The sequence below is a fragment of the Meriones unguiculatus genome, chromosome 12, assembly GCF_030254825.1.
Source record: "Meriones unguiculatus strain TT.TT164.6M chromosome 12, Bangor_MerUng_6.1, whole genome shotgun sequence".
Taxonomy (NCBI): Eukaryota; Metazoa; Chordata; class Mammalia; order Rodentia; family Muridae; genus Meriones; species Meriones unguiculatus.
This window is the reverse complement of record NC_083360.1, coordinates 30,923,964-30,945,789: the sequence shown is the minus strand read 5'-3', so window position 1 is coordinate 30,945,789 and position 21,826 is coordinate 30,923,964. Positions and strand designations below refer to the sequence as shown.

At 47.5% G+C, this 21,826-nt stretch overlaps 1 protein-coding gene across 6 annotated transcripts in view; it reads left to right on the top strand.

Moving 5' to 3' along the window:
* Positions 1 to 21,408, top strand: part of Uvssa (UV stimulated scaffold protein A) — a 39,743-nt gene extending 18,335 nt beyond the window's left edge. For all 6 annotated transcript variants that reach the window (XM_060365511.1, XM_060365509.1, XM_060365513.1 and 3 more), the window contains 7 exons: positions 2,706 to 2,811; positions 10,721 to 10,889; positions 11,279 to 11,401; positions 12,962 to 13,145; positions 13,626 to 13,737; positions 15,779 to 15,953; positions 16,682 to 21,408. In XM_060365511.1, the coding sequence (XP_060221494.1) occupies positions 2,706 to 2,811; positions 10,721 to 10,889; positions 11,279 to 11,401; positions 12,962 to 13,145; positions 13,626 to 13,737; positions 15,779 to 15,953; positions 16,682 to 16,775 (963 nt within the window). In that variant the 3' untranslated portion in view covers positions 16,776 to 21,408. The remainder of the gene's footprint in view (positions 1 to 2,705; positions 2,812 to 10,720; positions 10,890 to 11,278; positions 11,402 to 12,961; positions 13,146 to 13,625; positions 13,738 to 15,778; positions 15,954 to 16,681) is intronic.
* The last annotated feature ends 418 nt before the right edge of the window (positions 21,409 to 21,826 follow it).

Below are 21,826 nucleotides of genomic sequence, written 5' to 3'. Positions count from 1 at the left end.
TTTCAGAAGCCTGGCCTGACTTTGAAGACATTACCAGTCCTGATGCCTTTTTCCCAGGTGCAATCTCCTTCCCAGCTACTTTATGTGAGCCCCTTTGGATGCTGGCCTCCTCCTAACCTCTCCTGTGACCTTAAAGGCAGATTACCACCACGATGCTCATGACCTCTTGATTAGATTCTAAGATAGGTGAGTGGAGGCTGGCCAACTGAGAGGTTCAAGACCCATGAAGGCCTTCTCCCTTCTGGGCTGTGTTACCTTTTCAGGGAAATGCCCCTTGTGACCATACTATTTGTGGTCAGACTCCTGAACAGGTCACAGGAGTGTCCCCACAACTAGGGCTCAGAGCTTTTCCACACGAGAGTAATTTCCTGTCCCTCCGGTATGGCTCATCTGTCAGCTGTCCTTGGGAACTCAGCACCAAGGATTTGCAATATTGATATTTACCAAATGTGAATCAAAAGTTCACTTTAGCTTTGCTCGGGTATTAACAGTGACCTCTCTAAATTCCAGATAGCTGCACAGTAAAGTATAGGAATGGCTGGTGGATCTCTCTGTGGCCCCAGAGAGAGGCTGGGTCATTTTGGAGGCATGCACAGCCAGCCAGAAGAGGCCTTATCAGTGCTAATTTAAGAACAAGGAAGAACCCAGTGCTTCACATTTAATCTAAAATATAAACGGTTTTAGCTGGGGAGGAAGAAGATAAAATTCTAATAGTTACCTAAGCAGTTGAATATTTTTTAGGAAATGAAATTTTGATAAAAAGTCCCCAGCAAAATTCAAGGGTGTGAGCAATAAGCATAATATTTTATGAAAATGACCCCCATATTTAAAACCTGGCACTATATGTTATGCATTGTAGCACCCAGCCCACATCTACCTTTTAGAAAATTAAAACACATAAATTCTGTTTAGTGTTTGATACGCACTGCACTAGCTGAGCCCGTAATGCCCTAAAACCTTGGGCTGCTTTCCACCTTTCATAAATTCCTGGGTAGATTCTATACAAAAATAATTTTCAGGTCCGTGGCTCATTGTTATTCAAACGTGATTGATCGTCGTCATTTGCTCAGCTCGGGAGTTAAGTGCCCCTGTCATTTCCAAAGAGTATAATTGGGACGTTTCACAGGTCAGCGGTGGAGACAGGCTTCCCTTTTGATCAGTGTTAGACTGATAACAAAAATTACAGTTTCCGATGATTAATGTCTCCTGTGCTTCCCAGATGCACGACTGTGGACTGCACCAAAACAAAGTGCATTTGCATCTGATTATGCTCTCTCGGGCAGGAGTCTCCCAGGCTGGGGCATGGGGCCAGCAGGCATGGCCAGATGTGGCTGCTGATGGCTCCAGCAGCCCGATGGTGGAGCCAGCTCTACCTGGGTGGGCAGGACGCTGAGCTAGGGCATAAGTAGGGATGCACTGTAGATCCCTCCTCCATGGTGACTAGCATTCGCCTGGCTTAGCTTCAGAGGCACAGTGGCCCCTGTCCTGAAAATAGAAGCTACTCCTTAGGTGCCCTTTCTCCCTTTGGGACGTAGTCAGAACCACCAGGGGCATCTGCGAATTCAAAGTGTTGATGTTGGGGATGGTTTTAAAAATTAACGTTTAGGTTTTTCAGAGTTTTTCTTATAACCCTATAAGGCTCCCACTAGTTAGCATTCACTTGACAGGGACCTTCCTTGTCTCAGCTCTGCCCTGGAGCTTTTATTTCTTTTTCGGCTTTTTGAATATTATCTCTAATATGAAGCTGTCCAGGAACTTGCTGTGTACACCAATCTGGCCTCCTTGAACTCACAGAGATGCACCTGCCTCTACCTCACAAGAATCCAGTCCACTCTCCGACATTGATGGATACACAGTACAGAGCTCCTGCTGGTCAGCTAGGGCTCTATGGAATGTTACCGTAATTCAATCTTCTCTTTATCTCAGCCCTTACACCTACCCCTTCATTTCATGCACAGACAAGCGCTGAGATTAAAGGTATGCAGCACCGTGCTTAGCCAGTTGCCCTGGAGCTTTGGAAGCTATAAGGGCGTTGAAAGCTGGCAGGGCGACAGCAGGATTTTGCTGATCGGGGTATCGGCAAAATTCCAGGGGCATCACAACTCAAGGAGCCACCGCAATCTAAGGGGTACCACTGCTCTAGGGGCATGGACCTCCTTGCCTTGGTGAGCTGAGCCTGGTTCCCTGATGTGAAACAGATCTCAGGAAGGCTGGGTTGCTGGCTTCTTAGGCTGGGCATGGAAGGCTTTGGAAGAGATCAGTGGGAAGTAGAGTGGGAGGAACCTAATCAGAGGATGTTTCTGCAGTGAGACTGGAGGAACGTGGGTCTGAGGCACAGCAAATGTTATGACCTGTGACCCTTACTTGGGCATGGCAGATCTGTAGGTGGGATGGCAGCAGCATTAGTTCAGACTCTGCTGCCTGCTTAACGAGGATGAGCCAGCTGTGCAGGTGCTTGGTGATGCCCACTGCAGCAGGCACAAGAGGGGGTGCTTAGGGAATGGCTCCAGGTTTGAGCTAAGCAAGGGCACTGTGATTTAAGAGCAAGAACAGTCTTAGAGGCATTGTAATTAAAGACTATCCACGTCTGTAGCTGAAGTCCTGAAGTGGAGAGATGGCCTATAAGAAGCAGCACCCACACGCAGCCCATGGGCAGCTGCTGTTGGGTAGATCTGGTGACTTTGTGTTTGGGAATGTTTCCACAGATGGAAGCACCGGAGGACAGCGAGGATGAAGATCAGGACTTTGTGGAGGTCCCAGAGAAAGAGGGTTATGAGCCTCGAATCCCTGACCACTTACGGGCTGAATATGGTGAGCTTTGGGCCCACGAGGGGTAGGATTGGGCATCAAGGAACTGGGAGACAGGTCTCCACTATGGAGAATGCCTCAGGGTTGTGGCATCACCCCAGGGAGCTCAGTGGTCAGCTTCCCTCCTACAACTGGTGCATCAGTAATGTTTTGTTTAAATTGTGGGGTGTTTCTTTTGTGCCCTGAGCCCCCCTGTGGCCAGCACATGCCAAGCATCTACCACACAGGGTCTTCTGGGTCATATAATGGTCTTGTTGTGGGGCAGGGATGCAGTCTTATGGGGATGCCTTTGCCCACATAGGGCTGGCATCAGGGTGGAGGGGAGGCAGATACCATAATAAAAGCACCCTGCTTTGAGGTCACAGAGCACCACTGTGACAGACAGACATGTCCCGTCTAGGATTTTCCTCTCTTCCAAGAAAACTCTCAGAGGCACACACTGTACCCTTGGCTTGTGCCCTCCAGAGAAAGCAAGTGTAGACTTAAAGGGGACCCAGGATCCAGGTCACAGCCTCAGGTGTGGCATCACTTATTCCAAGTGATGCAAATAAAAACAAGTCTTCTGGCTTCTGTGGGAAGTACACAAGTGGGTTTGAACTGGCATCCGTGGGGTGGAATTTGAATTTGTTAAGAGAATTCAGATGACACGACCCACTAGGGATGCCATGCCAAGTTGGCCCAGGCAGAATCGTCCCTCTCTACTCCCTAACCCTTTGCCTAGCAATATCTCTTGAGCAGGCTGGGTGCTTGGGGCCAGTGAGTGTGACTGTCAGGAAGAACCTCCTACACTCAGGGCTTATTGGTGACCCTTGCCTGAGCACAGTGGCCTGGTCTGGCCCACTCTGCACAAGTCCCAGTGCTGCAATGCTCCATGAAGAGCTCCCTGCCTCGGAGAGATGTCCTCTTATCTGCTAGCCTCAAATGCTGGTTTGGGGCCGCCTGTTGCTGAGTTGTGTATACCGCTTCTCCAGGCCTCTGCCTCACAATGCTGTCATGGGCTCTTCAGCATACACACTCCATGACCTCCCAAACCTCCACCGACATGTTCTTCACGCATCCATCTGTACCTGAGATGGATTCTTACCATCTCCCAGCTTACCTTTCTACCTGGTGGGAGATACCTCATGGCTAAACCCTCACCCAAAGTGGTCATAGCTGAGTGCCACATCTAACACCTGAGGCAACAGGAAGTGTTTTAGGCATACCATGGGCTGACATGGCCATCCTCCTGTGCCCAGGATGGTCTTTGCCCCTGTGTCTTTCATCTTCAGCTGGATGAGCCCCTCATCTATCAAGATGCTGGTATGGCAGTGGCTATATCTGAGGCCACCAGTCTCGAACAGTGGGTAGTGAGGTCAGGTGAGGCAGGGACATTTATCATGGTCCAGGCGGTGTCAGTAGAACCTACCTATCTATGTACCTTGTCTTACCTATGTCTTATCTGCCTTGATGTCCTTCTGCCCTCCTTGGAAGCCACATTTTCCTTTATCGGACTCTGGCTTTTGGAGTCTTTAGGAGAGCCTGGGAGCCAGCACTGATTCAGGGCTCATGGTTGCACCAGAATATTTTAGCTTGGGCCTCTGTATGCTGTTCTGATGTTCTATATCCTTCCAGCAGATATGGTCAGTCTGACTTCACATAGGTTTTGAGTGGCTCCATGTCATTTGTAGCAGGGCCAGCAGTGACAAGCCAACACTGAGGATTGTCCTCAAAGAACAAAACATCATAGGCAAGGATAGCTTTGGCCTGTGGCTTGGGAATGGCTAGTGACAGTGCCAATGAGAACAGCAGCCCATGTTCACAGAAGCTTACTCAGTGTCAGCTCTGGAAGATAGGCACACACAGTGAAGCCCTTTCTAGTCACCAGTGGACCTTAGACAGGGATAGAGCAAATCCTTTAGTCCTGATGGGAAATGGTCCTATGTTCTGCCTATGCCTGGATGGCCTGTGACTGTTGGCCATTTGAGTCCAGCAAAGGAGGCCAAGTCAGAAACACTTTGAAGTATCTCCCATCACCACTTGCTGGGACACTTGCTTGGATACAGCTATGAGCAACCTGCTGTGAGGCCACCTAGGGAGTCACAAGTGGCTCTGGTTTGGCAGTTACAGCCCCACATCGTCTCATGGTCATCCAGGCCTGGCTCAGGCCCCACAACAGAGCTCTGCTGCCTGCTAGGTGTTCCTAATGTAGACATATCCGTGATTCTCAACAGAATACTCCTGGTTCCACTACTGAGTGTTGGGCTATTTGTTACACAGCAGCAATAACTACACTGTCCAAAGCTCCCGCATCCAGTGCCCAGCAGCCTGTGTGTAACTATCTTTTCTTCAGAGCCTTCCATGTACACAAAGCTGGTACGGGGCTTCATCTCAGCCTAACAGAGCAGAGACCCTGGTGGCTTGCTTTATTGTCTGTAATTTTATACCTTACTTGGAAAGGCTCTAGACCTGTTTTAAACCTGGAAGGCAGTGATGGCTGATGTGTTCTGAGCCAGTTGTTGTTTTGTGTCTTCAAAATGGCATCAAGTGGAAAACAAGGCAGAACTGGGCAGGCTGTACAGGTAGACCTACAGCAGCCACACTAAGTACATACGATCTGACATTCAGTGCCACCATTCAGGGCCACAGGAACCAAGGAGGGGTTGTGGGCCCTTGAGGCCAGGGACACATCACACAGCTAGAATTCCTGGAGCATTCACAAGAGGGGTAGGGCAAGAAGGGCACTGGCCCATGGCAGCAGGACCTGTGGCATGGATGGGAGGTAGGAAGCCTTCATCATTATACCAAATGGAGAGTCCCTTGGGAGTCCCAGGAACTAACTCCAGCCTAAGCTGGAGTGTCTGGACAGACAGACGTGTGCAATAAGCTCAGTTCATAATACTAGTTTATAGTCCATCACTGTTTTTCCAATTAAACACAGGCGAATCTGAAGTGTTAGATTCAGTCTAAATCCACATGGCTGAGGAAATCAGGCGCTTTTTTCTTTCTCATTTCTTTCTCTGAATTTTCACTGAGGGGCTTTTATCTTCCCCTTAATCCTACCATTTCTGTCAGGACATAATCTCTTTCTCAAATTTACATTTTAATTACAAGGCCAGCTGAACTAGGTAAAATCAATAATGTCAGCGCACGGCAGCCTAACTTTGTGCGGAGCCCCAGCCTCTCCATTTCCTCCTATCGATCCATCTCTCCCGCACTGTCTGCTTTAGTGCTTCAGGCAAATAGGTGCCACTTGGCCAATTTAAACAAAAAAAGGAGCTTTGGACATTTTTATGATTCTTTCTAAAAGCAACTATGGGAGTAAATTTTGGCCAATGGACTCCTGGAGCCAGACCCTGCACTGCAGCGGGCCGTGGTGGTCAGCAGGGTGATGTCTCACTCCTCAGGGCCACACACCCTCTGGCCTGAGGAGTATGCTCTGCTTTTTGGGTTTTAACTTTGAAAATATGTCAGTGAGATTGATTTTCTACGACAGTGTGAAAACAGTGGTGTGTTGAGTGCCCTGAGTGTTTACCCTGCTCTAACACGCTTACCCATCTTCTTAATGGTTTAAAACAACAAATCAATGAAAAATATATTTCATTCTTGTAACTCTTAGGAATTCTCATATTGATCTTTTGGCTGCGATTGTATCTATCTAAATGTCACATTGTTCACTTACCAACCTTGCCTCTCTGCTGTGTGTGCATGTGTGCAGGGCTGGGCTAACTGCTGGCTTCCATACTGCCAGTGACATTGTGGTGGGAAACACTGGTGTCACGTGTTTGCCACCCAAACCTGGGACACTGTTTTTCAGGTTTGTTTGTTTGTTTGTTTGTTTCAAGACAATGTTTTACTGTGTAGCTCTGGCTGTCCTGGAACTCATTTTGTACACCAGGCTGGCCTTGCACTCACAGAGATCCACCTTGCTCTGCTTCCTGAATGCTGGGACTAAAGGTATGTGCCATCACTGCCTGGCATGGGACACTGTTTCTACAGCTGGAGCAAAGAGGGGGCTGCCTGGTATCTTCTAATACCCAGTGTGCCCAAATCTTAGGATCACAGAGCTCCAGAGCCTGGAGATGGCTGTCTGTGACTCCACTACCCTCTCAGAGTGGCCCTACCCAAGCCCTCTGCTGCCCAGCCAGAATCCAAGAGATAGGAGTCCTTCCCTGTGCATAGGGTGACCCAGAGCAGAGACAACTGATGTTTCCTTCAGGGCCCCAGGAAGCTGGTCATTTCTGTGCCATGTCAGACTTAACTCTGCTACCTCAATCCCATGATGAATCCGAACCCCTGGTGGCTTAGTGCTGTGGCCTTTCAGAGCTTGTACACTTTACCTTCCCAGAGGCCTTAGGTAGAGTGTGTTGGCCTTCCTCAGTGGTTGTCTCTTTTTGTTGCATAGACTTTGTTTTGTTTTCTTTTGGAAACAGTAATCTTGCACTGAGTTCAACCTGCCTTCAACTTGAAATCCTCCTACTCCAGGCCTTCTGGGTACTAGAATCACATAACTATATCACATGCTTAAAACACTCACTGACCTTGAGTCTAGAAAATAATGCACAAACTTAGCATTTCTTTTTTATATATTTTTTTTATTTAGTTATTTTCTTTACATCACAATCTTAGCCCTCCCTCTCCCTCCTTTTCTCTCAGTTCCTCCCTTTGCCCCTCCCTCATTCCCTATCCCCCCTTCCTTGACCCCTCAGAAAAGGGGAGTCGTCCCTCCAACAAACCCACCCCAGCACATAGTTTAGCATTTCTGAATGATTTTTTTTTTCTTGATTTTGGGCCTTGCTATTTAACCCAGACTGGCCTTGACCTTAAGATGCTCCTACTGAGTGCCCCAAGTTCTGGTGACAAGTGAGGTCCAGTTTGCATTTAGACTGTAAGGTACGGGTCCATAGTCATTTATCACACCTTCACGTACTCTTTGCTTTATAATATTTTTAAACTTAAAACCTACTTTCCTGGCATTTCTCAGCCGTCCTTTGATTGTTTATTAACTTTTTTATTTTACCCTCTCAATAATTATTTATTAGCTAAACATATTTGACTTGCCCAGTCTGTCTGCTCATAGATTTATTAGTTAGTTCATTTGGCAAATGGTCCTCAGTCTGTTCAGAACTGAGTACCATACTTTTTCTTGCTTTGCTGCTACTGTTACTTTTTGGCTTTTTCTCCTGCTAAAAAAAAAAAAAACAAAAAAACAAAAAAACAAAAAAAAAAAAAACGTATCTTTATATAACCTTCTGATAGCTGTCTCCAATTTTATCCAATTTTATCATTCACTGCTTCCATTTTGTGGTTCTACGGACAGAACTCAGGGTCTCACACATGATAAGTATGCTTCCTGCCACCAGCCCAGCCTTTAGCCAACCCTCATTCACTATTTTTTTTTTTATGGTTTCTCTACTGTCCTCTGTAGAAGACAGATGATTAAGGACCTTCTTCATTTTATTCTTTGTGCATTGGTGTGAAGGTATCAGAACTGCAGTTACAGACAGTTGTGAGCTGCCATGTGGTGTTGGGAATTGAACCTGGGTCCTTTGGATGAGCAGGCAGTACTCTTAACCACTGAGTCATCTCTCCAGCCCCTAATAGGTTTTTTTTTAATAAATTTTTTAAAGATTTATTGATTTTATGTATATGAGTGTTCTATCTGCATTTACACCTGCCAGAAGAGGGAATCAGTTCACATTATAGATGGTTGTGAGCCACCATGTGGTTGCTGGGAATTGAACTCATGACCTTTGGAAGAGCAGACAGTGCTCTTAACCACTGAGCCATCTCTCCAGCCCCGATTAAGGACCTTCTTATCCCACCTGCATGGCATTGGGCCACCTTGGTACCCACTGAGTCAAAAGTTCTGATGTCAAAAGTCATTTATTCATTATCTTGTCCTGTGCTTAGGATTTAGTTTTTCCTTTTTCTGATGGATCGCTTATGCTAAGGATTTTCTTAAAGAGTCTGCAAGGGGTAGAAGGTCTTGTGTCCACAGCACTCCCCTCCTGTACCTGTGCTGGGCACTACAGCTCAGCTGGGTGTTCAACTGTAAACTTGTTTCTTCCTACACACCTCCTTTCCCTTTTTTCTTTTGTGGTACTGAGGACAGGACACAGAGCCTTCCTCACGCTAGGTAACTGCTCTGCCACATCACTACCGCCCCAGCCCTTCCCTATACCCTTCAAGATGACATTTCAAGGCCCCGAACTTGCTGCTGTGGCTGACAGTACAACTTCCAGTGGGATTGTCAGTCCTCCACCCTTCTTTACTATTGTTAATGTTCTCTAATGTCCTCTTTCAACCATGGTTGCTCCTTCACCTCTCTGGAAGGCAGCAAGTCCCTTAATTTCAGGGACACTGTCTCATTTCTCCAACACTTCGACATTCCAGATATATTCTTTCCTCTGGAATTCCAGAAACAAGGACCCCAGTACCTGTCCATCTGCCCTTAACATCACTAAGCTGTGCAAGTCTGCTCGTGTGTACTACCATTGGTCCCTCCGCCCTGCAGGCTCCCAGCACGTAATTATTCCTCTGCAGAGTTTCCTGATCCTCATCTTTTCTTCTTTAACTTTGATTTGATGTGTATGGGTGTTTTGCCAGCTTGTATGTTTGTGCACCACGTGTGTGCCTAGTGCCCAAGGAGGCCAGAAGAAGATATCATATCCCCTGGGATTGGAATCAGGCAGTCGTAAGCTACCATGAGATGCTGGGAACTGAACCTGGGTCCTTGAAAGAATAGCCAGTGCTCTTACGTGCTAAGCCATCTCTCCAGCCCCCTGTTCCTCATCTGTGGTAGAAGGTGCCTTTAGTAGCTGTCTCTCTTCTGACTGCCGGAATGGCGCTCTGCTGTCCGCAGTCCTCCTGGGTAACGTTTCCTTCTTGTGGTGTCTCAGCTGTGGAGTCTGCCTAGAACAAGAAATGGTGCCCATCTGTTCTCTGTCTTTGGTGGCCTGGTACTCAGAAGTCGGAGCTTTGCTGTGAGCGCAGGTGTCACTGTCAGGGCTGGTGTCCAGCTGAGGTTGCTCCTAGTAAATGTGAGAAATGGGGTAGCAACTGCCTTTGGAGTCCCAGATTAGATTATGCTCTGGGGCCAGCAAGGGTCAGAATTGGCCCTACATGCAGCCTGCTAAGAGCCAGAGCCAAGAGTGAGCAGGAAGGGAACAGAGTGCAGGATTCTGCCATTGGAGATATGAGACTGAATTCTGGGCTGAGGATGGTGTCATCTGCCAAATCCTATAGAAATCTTGGTGTCAAGTGTCAACATCATAACCTCCTCTAGCTGGAGTAGGTAGGACGGGTGTACTAGTGTGGCATCCTGTAGTCAGAGGCTTCACATCTGCCCTCCAGCCACAGAAAAGGTGCTGCAGCCACAGGACTCAGGCCTAGCCACCCCTGTGCTTTTAAAGTTTTGGGCAGAAGTTGGGAACAGCCCAGCCGTGGTGGGTGTTTTTTTGTTTGTTTTTTAGGATAGCACAGGGTAGACATACCACTGAGTCTCAGCTTGAATCATATGTCACCCTTATACAAAGGCTGCTCAGTAAAGGGAGGTCCCTGTCAGGGGGAAGGGAACTTGTGTTCACACTGTAGGTAGCCTCTCTTTGGCATAGCAGGTTTTGCACGTGGATGTCCATCCTCTCACTGTGGGACACTGTGGGCAAAGGGGGCAATGTTGTCAGTCTGCGCCTTGGACAGCTCTAAATAGGCTCCTGGTGACAGTCCCTGTAGGCTAGGGCTTCCTGGGTCCTTGCCCTGTGTCCCCTATATAAGAGTGTGGCCCCTATAGTAGAAGTTGACAGGCATCCCTCTGCTCTTGGAGAAGTGAGTGTTGTCATGTGTGGGTGCATCTGAGGCCTGACCAGATGGTGCTCCCCTAATTTTCCCTGGGTTATAGAGTGATCTTTGAAATGGACATGTTTCATTTCAGGGCTGGAGCCAAAGGCCCCACCAAAGACTCTGATGAAGGGTACAGCTGTGTGTAGCCTACAGGAGAGGACAAGGATGAGAAGGGAAGAGGAGGCATCAGACCCCACCTCAGCAGCTGCCCAGCTGTTGCGGTTCCAGGACTCCTTGCCATCCACCTCATCATCTTCCAGGTGACTTCAGATGTCCCAATGCCTAGTACTGCTACCCCCTGTCTGGATCACTGCTGGCCTGACCAGGTTGAACCCAAGAACCCTACCTTGAGAGATGGCCTGGGGTGTAGCCCTAGCCAAGTAGCACCTGCTGGTGTGGGCATGGTGTGCAGCTGGGCCTGTAGCAGCCTCTGGAGGGCCTGCATCCAGGCCACATTCTTGAAGAAAATGTCAGGTGACTCCGAACAGGTTACATCACAGATCAGAGCCAGTGCTCACCAGGGTCAGGAGCCACTCTGAAAGCTCAGGCCCATGCTAACCCCAGGCCTCTGGGCTGCCTAGAGTATGGGAGGGAAAGGCAAGTGGCCACCCAAGGAATGGATAGCCCACATGTGCTGGTCTGTTTTCAGGGTACTTTTAGGGCCAGAGGAAGCCCAGAAGCAAGCAGAGCGGGCCCGAGCACCCATTGTACCCTTCGGAGTGGACCTGTGTTACTGGGGCGAGGAGCACCTAACAGCTGGAAAGATCCTTAAGTGAGTCTAAGGTATCTGGTTCCCAGGGCTCAGTGTGGCCTGGCCTTAGGTATCTGTTTTCTGGCTGTAGAACACTGGGACTGGAGTCTGACTATTACTTCTCCAGGAGGTACCTATGAAGGTCATCCATTACTCAGTGTGAAGGAATAGCTAAAGGGGTAAGTTCAGTTGTGAGAGCCTCCTCACAGTTGTGGCTCCTCAAGGTGCTATAGGCTGATGGGCACAGTGTTAACTGAGTCAGAAGCTGGACTCTTGTTTTCCAAGAACCTTCGGAGTGGGACCACCCCAGCAGAACCCAGGCTGCAGATAGCTAGGGGAAGGTCAGGGGAGCAAGACATATCTAGGAGTCCATGTGAAAACTCACCTAGAAGGGGGAGGGAATCAGGGGTGGCTGGAAGGCCCAGGCTACTTCGGCTGGCACTGTGCTGAAAAGCTAGAGCTGTGAGTCTAAGATCAGTAAAGCCAATGATGTGTGGCCTCAGGCTGGCTGCCTGGGTGCTAAGCTTACATGGCAGAAGTTGAGACCTCTGGAAGCCTAAGAAAAGGAGCCAGGTCTTCAGGTGAGAATCCTGTTTCCTGGCTGCTGTGAGAATCCTGGCTGCTGTGAGAACCCTGGCTGCTGTGAGAACCCTGGCTGCTGTGAGGATCCTGACTGCTGTGCGGCCTCATGGTGTTAAATGTCGGCATAGTTAGGTTTGCTGTGAGGAACTCCCCGAGTTCAAGTCATGACCCACCTGTGTTTCTGGTGCCATCAGTTTCCTGGTCAGTTGGAGCTGTTGCCCCAGCTACAGGCCAGATCAGTCTTCTTCTGCCTGCCATTTGCCCCACAATCTCTGAACAAGCCATAGAATGCCAGCTCTTGGGGCAGCTGGCATCCATGTGCAGGGCCTGAGAAACACTGCTGAATGTCGATGGAGGGAGTGCGGAGTGGCAGAGCCTGCCCCCATTCTGTGGTGTGAAGAGAAAAGTGGCTTTAATAAGACATGGTGATGGACTGAGCCTGTAGTTCAGTGGCCTGATGCTTGCCTAGTGTGCGTGAGGCCCTAAGTTCAATCCCTAGCACTGCCAAGAAAAAAATAAAAAGAAGAGAATATAAGGTTTAATGATAGCCAGAGAGCAAAAGCTCCATCCTTTGGCCCCCTTAGCACTGCATGAAGACTGGGTATGAATTTATCCATGCTTCTTCCTTGGAGGCATTGGTCAGAGGCAATGTCAGAGCCTATATTCACCCTCTCAATGGCAAAGAGACCTTTGACATGGACTCATGTTACTCTCAAAGCCATGGTCAGAGGGCCTTGGAGCTTAGGGTCCTGGAGCTGCTGCCCTGCTTTGCAAGGGGAATTTAAACCTCAGGCTAGTGGTTATACCTGCCATCTTTGGCTGGTTCGTGAATATCAGGATTTGAACCCAACTGGAGTGATCATGTTCTCTAGTTCAGGAAGGCTGTCAGGGGCCAGTGCTTCCCCGGGGCTGAGGGGTAACTCCGGAGTGTTGGGATTGGGCCAGCCCCCTCTTCTGGTCCAGAGTAGCCACTTTGAGGGTCTCTGGTGCACCTTGCAGATCTGACTCTCAACACCGCTTCTGGAAACCCAGCGAGATGGAGGAGGAGGTGGATAGTGCCCATGTTTCTGAGATGCTCCGTAGCCGACACATTACCTTTTCAGGGAAGTTTGAGCCTGTGCAGCACAAGTGCCGGGCCCTGAGGCCTAATGGCAGCCTCTGCGAGCGCCAGGATCGGCTAAAGGTAAGACCAGTAGGCAAGGCCATGGGCATGAAGCTGTGCCTACCCAGGAGAGGCGGGCCACAAGTAGTGGCCTGGGGAAGTGTTGGCCCTCTTTGCCTCCATTCTAGACCAGGGATACTTGTGAGCCCTGAGGAGCCCTATGGAAGAGGGCTTATAAGCAGTGTCATAATTGTTTAGCCACTGGCCATCAGACAGTCATGTTTAGGGTTGTCTGCCCTGGGCCCTGACATTGACTTCTGACCACGGCTCTGCAGCCAGAGCCCGTGTGGGCCGAGTCTTAAAGGTGGGGAGTACATGCATGCAGAAAGTAGCAGAACAGAAGAAAGAAGTTGCTTTGGACAGACAAACGCCTGCTGCTGTCTTTCCCCAGATCTCCCCCTCCTTGCGGAGGGCACATGTGTACAGGGTTTGGCTGCGCACCCTCCTCTAGAGCTGTCTGTGCTATTCCTGGCCATCAGATGCTTTGTGCTTGCTGTTTAGTGCCCGTTCCATGGGAAGATCATCCCCAGAGATGACAAGGGGCAGCCTCTCAACCCAGAAGACAGAGCCCGAGAACAAAGGCGGCAGCTGCAGCAGCAGCAGGCACATCCAGGTAGGTGTGTGGGAGCAGGAGAGGGGCTGCAGGCACAGCCCTGAAACTTGTGGTCCCACTTGCAACTGAGAAGCAGGCTGGGGGCTCCATGGGTAAGGTTGGATACACAGAGCTCGTGAGGTATTTATCGTCAAGGCTCACATCAGGAAAGTGGGTACTCCTGACTCCATACAGCACAGCGGGATTGAACCCAGAGTCTTTCATGTGCTAGATAAGCACTCAGCCGCTGTGCTACAGTCCCCGGTTCTGCTTCTTATTGCTGTTTTCTGAGCAGATGAAGGACTCGCAGCCGTCTGTCTCTCCTGATATCATCCACTCTAGTTCTTGCAACTAGAGTCTAGGTGGTCTGCTCTGCTGGCTCTGACCACCTTGATCTGCTCCAGCTCATCTCTCTATCTACATGGGTGGTCAGACCCAGACTAGTTTAAACCAAGCTAAGAGGCTGTGGTCCGCCCATGGAGGGCCCTTCTGTACAGGGGACATGTCTACAGGCCGCATCATGGCTTCTTGCCCTATGGTCTAAGACACAAATGCCTGTTTCATCCTGTGCACAGAGACATGTCTGGGTTGTATAAGCGGAGGGGAGAGCCAGGCCTGTTCATCTGCAGGAGAAACCTTCCCTGGTGGCTCACACTCAGGAGCAAATTAAGTGCCTATTTTTGTGTCAACCCTGAAGAGTATCTAGTTTTCCAGCCCTCGGTGGCTTGTTAACAAACAGGTATCAGGCCACGGGCCAAGCCCGGTGCTGGCCAGTCAGATGTGAAATAGCATCTCTTTACTAACTGCAGTATTGATCCCGCCTCCCTCGCACACGGGGCAATTTTCTTTTCCCTGGTGCTAACCTCAGTGACAATGCACACGGTGCTCCAGGGCCCTTCAGCGCCCAGGAAGGCCGCACAGCCCCAGCGTCTATTGATTTTCTTCAAAGGCTTTTAAATTGCTCCTTCATTTTCCTGAGGTGCTCATTCCATCTCCACTGGATGCCGGCATTTTTTCGTTGTGTTTAAACAATTGCTCTATTCACCAGGTTCCTAAACTGTGACGCCTTCTTATTACTGGGAGATAAACTGTTTAGACAGTTTTCCTTAATCTTGGATTAATCGTCCCTGTATCTGAATCGTGCAGTCCTGAGTTCCTTCACTTCAAAAAATCAGCTTGGAGAGGCCACGCCATCTGTCTGTCTGGCGTGCTTGCTTCTCCCTCAGCGGACGTGCCACTCTCACAGTCTGGCTTTGCTGCCACCCTGTTTCCAGACACTGTTCCATATCCACTCTGGCCAAGCTCATGGGACCTCTGGCATTTGGGTGTCCTTGTAGTAAGGAGTGTCCTTCTGCCTGCAAAGCTCACCCAGGCCTACAAGTGTTAGCTTTACTGCTTTACCTGCTTCACTAGGCTGACTTTCCCAAGGCAGGCTGGACCAGTGTCACGTCTAACAGAGCTTAGGACAGCCTGTGAATGTGAGCCAACAGAGACTGCGGAGGTAACTCAGCATCCCAGCCTCTGACTCCCAGTGCTTTGCACTTAGAAGCCTATGACCACATTTCCTGTAAACCAGAGAACCCCTCTCTAGCCTGCCATGTACCTCAACTCTGGATACCCTTGCCTCACATGCCCATTAGGTAGTAGATATGTGTCTGAAAGCACCACAGTTGGCCTGGTTGGCCATAGTCCAGCCTGCAGGCTGGGAAGTAGCTTGTAGACACTATGAGTGCATGGACTGTTCATCTGAGTGGTCAGGAATGCCGGGAGTAGTGGCTGGTGGAGCTGGGCCTACCTGCATCCTTCCAGCCTGTTCAAGTTGTGAGGACCCTTGGGATCCTAGGGCACTAAGTGACTGGAGGAGGGATAAGTGGGAATAAGGAAAGAGGTCTCTAGTATGAATCTCATCCCCAATGCAGCCATGTGAGTCTGCACAGACCCTCTCAGACTATGTTATCAGGGCATGTGGCAGGCAGGCTTCGGCCCTCCATCAGGAAGAAACCCACAAGGGTCACCCCTAGCTGATGCCAGGCACCTTTTGAAACCTTCAAGTTTTGTTCAGATTGGCAGGACCCTGAGTTTATGAAGGACGTGGAGGCAGCCACAGGGGTAGACCTCGGTTCATCCAAGTATAGCAAGAAGGGCAAAGGAAGAAAGAAGAAACACCCCAACCTCACCGACCTTCGAGAACGTGCCAACACCTCTCGGGCCCGCCTGGAGAAGAAAGTCTTTGCCAAGTAAGAGCTATTCACTGGCCCAAGGCCTCAGGCTTTGCTCTAGGATATGTTGGGGGAGAGCCACAGTTGCCAGGAGCTGTTGGCGACTGTAATAGCCAGGGTGGTCACCAAGATTAACCATCACAGTGCCCTCCAAAAGTTGGTTAGGATCAGAGCTGCAGCTCTGTACTCTGAGCATTCTTCCTAGAAGCCCAGAGCCACCTCTCTGTAAGTCAAGCTGGTTGCAGCAAAATGGTCCTAAAAGGTCAGGTGCTGGCTTTGCTGTGCCCTGGGTTAGGGCCATGCTGTCTACAGGAGTAACTCCACAGAAGATAGGCGTGGGGTCAGGCACTGCTGGGTCTAGATGCTTCACACCAGTGCTGGTCAGTAAGCTCCCTGGTCAGCCTTGGATGGGTGGATGCTGGGCCACACAGGCCTTCTGCTTTCTCCCACAACCCTGCCTGATGACGCCCCATGTCTGGACCTGCAGCCCTGTTCAGTTGTGCCTTCACACTGGAGTGTGACCTGGGATTAGCTAGTGTGGGCTCCTGCACCTCCCTTCAGGGCTGGGGGACACAGCCAGGGACCACAGTGGCTTACAGCTCAAGCTGGTGAGCCTTACTTTGTCTAAGCTGCACCTTACAAAAGTTATGCACTGGAAGCCTCTGTGAGGTCCAGGGGCGGCAACCAACCCAGGATCCCAGAGTCCTGTCAGTCCTCAGTCATATCTTACTTTGCTTTCTCCATAGGGCAGCGGTGCAGAGAGTAGTGGCTGCCATGAATCAGATGGACCAGAAGAAACACGAGAAGTTTGCAAACCAATTTAACTATGCGCTGAATTAAAAGGGTGTGGGCTAAATGGGCTGTGGTTCCCTTGGCCATCAGCTCTTTTCCTTTCACCAGCTAACTAGGATAGGAGAACAGGCTTTGGGCTGGGTAAAATCAACTTGTTTTTATGTATGTATGTAACAATGGAAAGTGATTCATTAAAGCACTGCTAAAGAATATAGCTTAGTGGTAAGGCCAGGCGTTGATTCCCAACAAGTGTAACCGTGCTTATGGCACCACACCTACAAGCCAGCAGTTGGAAGACATTACAGGATTGAGTTCTAGGCCAGCATGGATTACAGGCAAGACTGCTTGAAAAAACAACAAAAGCTAGATGAGGTGATGCCCACCTGCAGCCCAGGCAGCCCAGGCAGGAGGATCAACAAGTTAAAGCTAACCTAGTCCATGTAGTAAGTTCCAGGCCAGCCAGACTTGCGTAAGTGTAATGTGTTTCTGGGGGAAGTCTGTCAGGATAACCTACCTGCATTGGCGTCAGGGGTAGGTCAGGCATCCCATCTGGTTGCAGGTAAGGTCTTGGGCAGTGAGTCTGTCCCCAGTAGGCCTATGTACTTTATGATACCTTGAGAAACCCACCTTTTCATGCAAATGCTGTTTAATACAGATGTATAAGTCCTGGCATAGAATTCTGGAATGGCTCTGTTGAGCCCTGACTAGCCTTCCTAGCACATGCACAGATGTATAACCAATGTCACTATCTGTTCCCAGAACTTTATACCCTAAGACAAATGCCTGCCCACCCACCCCTAAGCCCAGTTCGATTCTGGATTTGTGTTTTCTAGAATAATTGGGTCTGTGGCTTTTTGTTTTGTTGAGACGTGATGTCTTTATGTAGCTCTGGCTGTCCTGAAGCTCACTATGTAGACCAGGTTGGTATCAGGCTCGCAGAGATCCTCCTGCCTCTGCCTCTTGAGTACTGAGATGAAAGGCATAAAGGCATGATCCACCACTCCTGGCTGAGTGTGTGGCCTTTGTTTTCAAGTTCTTCCATGTTGTGATACATACCAATACTTCACTCCTATTCATTGCACATAAAAATCACAATAGAGGACTGGGGAGATAGCTCAGTGGAGAAAGCACTTTCCGTACAGTCACGAGGACTGAGTCGGGATCCCCAGCGTCCATATAGAAACCAGGTGCCTGTGGCAGCCTGCCTGTAATCCTGGCCTGTGTGAGGGGAGCCAGGATCCCTGGAGCAGGCTGGGTAAGGAGACTAGCCGACATCAGCGTGTTGTGGATTCAGCAGGAGGCTCAGTCAATAAAGTGGAGAGCGATCAAGGGAGACACCCAGCTACAACCTCCGGCCTCTGCTGGCGCCTGCGCGCACACACACCAATAGGCATGTGCCCACAGTAGACACACATGCACACCACACATAAATACACACAAAAAAAATCAGAGTGGATGGAGTCATATTTTGTCTATTGCCCTTTTTGTCTTCTTTTGTGAATCAGGGTCTCTCTGTGTAGCCCTGGCTGTCCTGTAACTCACTCTGTAGACCAGGCTGACCTCAAACTCACAGAGATCTGCCTGCCTCTGCCTCCCAGGGCTGAGATTACAGGCGTGCTCTGCATGGCCTGCTTCCTTGTTTCGTTATTGACATTTGGGCTGTTCCCACCATGGAGCCGCCATGAATACCTGTGCTTGAGTTTTCGTGTAGATAAGTGTTTCTGTTAATCCCTGATTCATACAGTAACCCTACTTTGTGATGAACTGCAAACTGTTGAATGGTGGGTGCTGAGAAGACATTTTTTCTATCCTTTCCCTTTAAGGTGGCCCTGATCTTTGAAGATGAGTTCTCTGTTTTCTAGTCAGGCTTTCTCTGTGTAGCCTTCGCTGTCCTAGACTCACTTCCCTGAATGCTGGGATTAAAGATGTGTGCCACCATGACCAGCTTGAAGCTGAGCTTTTTGTTTTGTTTTGATTTTTAAGATATACTTATTTATTCTGCCTACATATATGCCTACAGGCCAGAAGAGGGCACCAGATCTCATTATAGATGGTTGTGAGCCACCATGTGGTTGCTGGGAATTGAATTCAGACCTCTGAAAGAGTAGACAGTGCTCTTAATCTCTCTGAGTCATCTCTTCAGCCCAAAGCTGAGTTCTTTTTTTTTTTTTTTAAGCTTTTTAAAAAAAGATTTATTTATTATGTCTACAATGTTCTGTCTGCATGTACACCTGCACACCAGAAGAGGGCACCAGATCTCTCTATAGATGACTTTGAGTCACCATGTAGTTGCTGGGAATTGAACTCAGGACCTCTGGAAGAGCAGCCAGTGCTTTTAACCTCTGAGCCAACTCTCCAGCTCCCAAAGCTGAGTTCTTAATCCATTCAATTAACCAATGCCTCTTAATTAGGGAGCTGAGGCCATTAAAATTTAAAATTATATCTAAAGGTGTATGTTGGTTGCTGTTTTGCTTTTTGTATTTTTTATCTTATTCTGTGTTTCCATAATTACAGCTTCATTCGTTTTATTTCTGTAATCTTTTGACTATGCTTTTTACTTTCCAGTCCAAAAACAAAATACTGCTTTCAATATTCTCTTTAGGGCTGGTTTGATGGATATGAATTTTTTTTGTTTGTTTATATCATGGAAATTTTTTCTTTCTCCTTTATCTATGGCAAATGGAATCAGGAAGCAAGAAGTGTCACTACCTTTTTATTTTTTAAGACAGTGTCTCACTATGTAGTCCTGGCTGCTGTAAACCAGATGGGCCTTGAACTCACAGAGATCTTCCTGCTTCTGCCTTTTAAGTGGTGGAATTAAAGACATTTGCCACTTTGCCTAGTCAGTATTGCTGTTTTAAAATCTGACAAAATAGATTTCAGACTAAAATTAATCAGAAGAGATAAAGAAGGACACTTCATTCTAATCAAGAGAACAATTGAACAAAAATACATTACAGTTCTGTATGCACCAAATTCTGGCACACCAAATTTCATAAGAAACATACCATTGAATTAAAAACACAGATTACTCCAAATCAGTATTAGGGGCTGATTTCAGTATCCCACTTTCTTCAGTAGACAGGTCATGTGGACAAAAAAATAAAATAGAAGAATCAGAATTAAGTGATACCATACATAAAATGAACCTAAGAAATATGTACAGAATGTTTGACTCAAACACCAAAGAACATACATTCTACTCAGCAGGCCATGGATGTGTCTATGAAATAGATCACATTGACCAGGCCAAGGTGGCACACAGCTTTAGCTCCAACCCAGGAGACAGGCAAGCAGATCTCTGAGTTTGAGGCCAGCCTGGTCTGCAGAGTGAGTTCAAGGATAGTCAAGGATAGCCAGAAACCTGTCTCAGAAAATAGAAATAATAAAGTGGATCACATAATTTGACACAAAACATACCAAGTTCAGGAAAATTGAAATAATTCAGTGTATCTTATCTAACCACAATACAGTAAAGCTTCAAGTCAATGGCAAACAAATCCCTAATATATACATTGATGCAGATTAAATAACACATTACTAAATAATGAAAAGATCAAAAATAATCAAGAAAAAGTTTTAATCCTGAAGTTAAATAAAATTGAAAACATAATACAACAAAACCTCTGGGTACATTAAATGGACCTAAGAGGTACTAACTAACATAGCTCCTAGTACCTATTTAAAAAATCAGAAGAGGCAGAAATAAATGATAGTGATGTGATTCAATGATTTCAAAAAACAGCAAACCAAACCCAAACCTAGTAGGAACAAATAGTAAAAACATCATAAATTAATGAAATCAAAAGAAAATGATAAAAAGAATCAATGAATCTTAAGAGCTTGTTCTTTGACAAGCTGTCAGCAGACCCTTGGCCCAGCTAACCAAAAACAAAAAACCCAAAGACATGATTCAAATTAATAGAATTAGTGTTGAACAGGGAAACATCACAACAGACACCAGTGAAACTCAGAGTACTGTAAAGGAATACTTTAAACAACCTGTTCTCCATCAAGTTAGAAACACTGAAAGAAGAGAAAGCACGCACGTGGTGCACATAAGTGAAAGTAAAACACTCACGCATAATTTTTTTAATTAAAAAAAAATGGATGGATATTTTGTACTCATCCAAACCACCAAGATTAAGCAAAAGCCCAGATGGATTCACAGGAAAATTCCAGCAGACTTTCAAAGACCTACAGCCAATCTTTTTTTTAACAATTTATTCATTGCATATCCTGGTTGTAGCCCCCTCCCAGTCCCACCGTCCCTCCCCCCCCCCATTCCCTTCTCCTAGTCTACTGAATTAGAAAAAGAAAGAAAGAAAAACAGCGGAACATTTGCCCAACAACAACAAAACTATAGGCCAATATCCCTAATGAGCGTGGATGTAAAAATCCTTAATAAAATACTGCAAACTGAATGCAAGCAAATATCAAGAAGTTCACCCAAGTAAGGACTGAATGTAGATAATCAACACTTGAGTCATGAAAGAGGATATAAAGGTTTTGTAGTTTTAGCACTTTTTGTTTAGCGCTTAAAAATGTCTGATAGTCAAAGTGTAAAAGTGTAAAATCCAGTGTGAAGCTGTTCACTGAGATGGATAAACTTTGGGTCTGGTTCCTTTCACTGTGTGATGTTTTTGTAAGTTTTTTGTAATAAAGGCTTTTTGGTATTTTGTTTTTGTTGTTGTTTTGGTTTTTGAGACTGGGTTTCTCTGTGTAGCCCTGGCCGTCCTGGAACTCACTCTGTAGACCAGGCTGACCTTGAACTCACTTCTGTCTTCCAAGTGCTAGAATTAAAGGTGTGCACCACCACCAACCAGCTCTGTAATAGAGTTATAATACAATAATAATAAATCGTGGTCATAAGAAAAGCTATATATGATAAGCCCACAGCTGTCATCATGATAGATAAAAAGGGGAGGGGGGGCAGGAGAAGAAATCCCAAATTTCAAGGTATTTTACAGAGATACAGCAATGAAAATAGTCTTGTTACTAGCACAGAAGGAGACATGTGGATCCATGGAACAAAATAGACTAAAATATGAGTGCACATAGCTAAAGTCATCTAATATTTGACAAAGATACCAAAAATA